This window comes from Histoplasma capsulatum, genomic scaffold, assembly GCF_000149585.1.
Source record: "Histoplasma capsulatum NAm1 scaffold_5 genomic scaffold, whole genome shotgun sequence".
In the NCBI taxonomy this organism is placed as follows: Eukaryota; Fungi; Ascomycota; class Eurotiomycetes; order Onygenales; family Ajellomycetaceae; genus Histoplasma; species Histoplasma mississippiense.
In genome coordinates, this window is record NW_001813978.1 from 1,879,429 (window position 1) to 1,882,847 (window position 3,419).

A 3,419-nucleotide genomic window follows, 5' to 3' on the forward strand; every position below is an offset into this window, starting at 1 on the left:
TACCCAATCCAACACCACTGCTCTGGTCATATCTCAATCTGTAAACATTCTTCAAACTTTTCTAGATCTTCACAACATCTCCAGCAGGGATCAAAAGGCACAACTTCTCCCGCAGCATTCACCATTGCTGGTTCAGTATCGCTACGAGCTAAAATCGAGAATTAGTAATCATCCTCTTGGTCCTGGGTCGCATTGGTTTGGTTCTAACATACAATCGACTGTCGATGGAGCCGCGATAGCGACAGCCAGACAAGAGAAGAGAATGATGACGAGTTTCATTTCGGGCAAGATCGCTTTAACTGTTCAGGTAAGAATTTGAATAAGGAGAAGATGTTTGTCTTAGGGAGGGACAAAGGTCGGCCGGCGACAAAAAAAAAAAAAAAGCTTGCTTCTTCAATGGAAACTGGTCTATGAGTAAATTTGAGGATTTGACAAGAGGCCAGATCTATAAAAAAAGGAAAAGAATCGGGTAAAGAAAGGAAGAGGGCAAAATATAACCTATGTGAAAAGGCAGACGAAAAAGTGATAAGCCAAAATAGGCATAAGGTAAACTTCTTCACCTATTATAAGGGACTTGGCTTTCGAGATGTATAAAATTCCTACCAGATAAGCTACAGGGGAAAGCAGTTTCACTTCATATAATGAGACAAGCTATGTGGCAGCTATGCCAGAGATGGGTGCTCTTTTGCTTGAATTTGGAAATTCTGCATCCACGTTGCGTAGTCCCATGAAGGGGAATCCTGGAGAATTTGGACCTCAAACCCAAAACTGTCATGAAATTCGCTCTTTCGAGAAGCATATGTCGGATGATGACGACAAAAATTACTTAGTTTGTAATAGATTCCGAACCCCAGGGATATTGCTGAAACTAGGCTGAGACGAGAGGAGTTTTCAAACACAGCAATTGCGTGACCATTGAAGGAGTGGTGACAGGTTGATTGTATCTGATACTGGGCTATTCTTCAGATAATTAACTATCTCTCGACATTAATAACACTTTTGGCTGACGAATTGTTTGACAATCAATTAAGATTTACTCCATATTTTACCCCAAGCGGGAAGTTCCATTTGAATCAACACTGCTCAAACAACAGGGCCTTGATATTGCATCCAATTCCGTTATTTACTTGAACAAGAGAAACGATAGACAGGGCTCTGATGTCAAATTTGCCGTGTAAACATGAAGAATTTCTCACCCGCTATTAGGCGGCTAGCTCTCGCCGAGGTGCAAAGAAACGCAAATAATCATGCCATATACATATCAAGAATAGCGCAGCTTTACCATCGTCGAAGGCTCATCAGTCAGCGCCTTGTTAACCCTTAACTTTTTGATTCCGTGAAGTTGCTGGGTCTCTTACCGAGACCAGATTTTTCATATATTGCATCCAATGTTCGCATCTGTGCGACGCTATCTTCATGAGAGATCCAATGGACAGGTTTCTTGCCTGTAACCTTGTCTACAAAAGCTTCCAGTTGGTATCTGCAAGAGCGAAATGATTGTTAGCTTAGACCACATGCCTTTCATAAGACGGTTGAAAATGAAGACCTACCGGTAGGTACTCCACCACGGTTCTGAACACGCTCCCCATTCGGGTCCAAAATTGTAGTGCTTCTGAGTGTGTTTCTGACCAGTCCGCTTATCTGTGACCTCGATGTAGTGGAACACATGCGGCATCATGAAGCTGCGGAGAGTGTATAAATATCAGCAAGGTGTTCTTTAAACCTATCATTTTTCTTGTGAAAAGAGAGTGAGGAGAAGCGAGGGCACCAAGACAAAAGGTAACATACTTGTAAAAATAAATATTAGCATGCTCCAGTTCGATCAAGATTGAAGGTGCTTCCCAGACTCTTGGAACAATGTGACCAATGTATGGCTGATTCATGTCGGTTTTAATATCACTCTTCACAAGACCAGAATTTGCCGCGACTTCCGACTTGAAATACATCCTTGCATCCATAGCTTCATCAACTCGTTTATCAGATGGTAGTGGCCGCGCTTTCGCGTAATCAATCCGCTGTGGTGTTCCAGCATCGAGGAAATACCGTGTGGACGATACAACGTACGTCATATCCATCAAGCTCCCACCAGCAAGGTCATATTGCCAGCGAATATCTCCTCTGGGGATTGAATTAGCTGGTGTGGTCATCCGTGAAGCGGTAGAGATCACTCGTCCATATCTCCCAGACTCAATCAATGAGCGCACCACATGTGCAGCCGGATGGAACTGCCAGTGAAAAGCCTCCAAAGCCACACGATTAGTTTTCTTTGCCGCATCAAAGATAACCGTTGCTTCTTCTGCATTTGACGCAGCGGGCTTCTCGATTAATACATGCTTCCCAGCGTCCATTGCCTTTTTAGCCCATTCTTCGTTAATGACAGTGTAAGCATTCATTGGCACGTCGGCGCAACAGAAGAGGTGATGAATTGAATAGAAGGACATAAATATTGCAGCGGAACGCGCTCACCAGCATGCATGCCGTTTGGCAAACTGATGTATATAGCATCAATCTCCGGATCCTGTAGGAGTTCCTCATAAGAGCCATAGGCCCGTTCGATAGAATACCTCTTGGCTGCTACTTGCGCAGTTTTGAGGTTTCGGGACGCGATAGCCGTTATGACGGCTCCTGGATGTGTCTCAATTGGATGAATTATACTAGCAGGATTGATCATAGCGGTTGAAAGAACACCGAAGCGGACAGCGCCGGGGCTTTTATCACCCGCTCTTACGCTCTGACGTGAATAGAGCCATTGCTGGAGAAATGTCGAAATCTACAGGACGTTAGTGACAGACCTCGGATATGGATGCTCTATGCTCCGAACAAATATTGCTGGATTCGAAGTTACCTGTAGTAGCATCGCCATCTCGCACAGTTAGTTATTTGCATCCCAGGGTTTAGACACTCATAAAAATGCAGGTAGTATTTCGAAGCATGAAAACAATACTGTTCTAAATCATGATGGGTGATCTCAGTTGTATATTAGAATAACATATTAACGTGCCTTTCTGCCTTTCTGCCTCAAGTCCATGATGTCATGATGATACGGCGACATCAAAAGATTATTAGCAATTACTAGTATTCGGCTCATATTCACAGCGCCTAGACCCTCCTCATCTCTATTCCCAGTGCTGGACGAACTAACACTTCGTATGTATTCCTGTGACGTCACAAAGGGCGGAGAATATTGGTATATAATCTGCAAGTCGACCTCGTCACCATGGGGGCTACGTAGCATAAGCTACATCCGTATAATTTATTTGCTTCCAGTATCACTGCATAAAAAGCAGATATCGCATGAATGATTAAACCCAGCAGTCAACTCTCGTGCTGGGATGGATTGGGTGAGTTCCTGTATGGGCCAATGCACATACATCACAGCTCACGGATTAAAATCAGGGAAAAATAAAACTTACCGGGAA

At 43.8% G+C, this 3,419-nt stretch overlaps 1 protein-coding gene across 1 annotated transcript; it reads right to left on the reverse strand.

The window, feature by feature from the left end:
• Nucleotides 1-1,161: 1,161 nt before the first annotated feature.
• Nucleotides 1,162-2,671, reverse strand: HCAG_05415 (conserved hypothetical protein; the record flags this gene model as incomplete). The annotated part of the gene is made up of 5 exons (XM_001539898.1): nucleotides 1,162-1,199; nucleotides 1,359-1,480; nucleotides 1,551-1,682; nucleotides 1,789-2,365; nucleotides 2,467-2,671. The coding sequence occupies 5 exons, from the start codon at nucleotides 2,669-2,671 to the stop codon at nucleotides 1,162-1,164; spliced, it is 1,074 nt and encodes a 357-aa protein (XP_001539948.1).
• Between the last annotated feature and the right edge of the window lie 748 nt (nucleotides 2,672-3,419).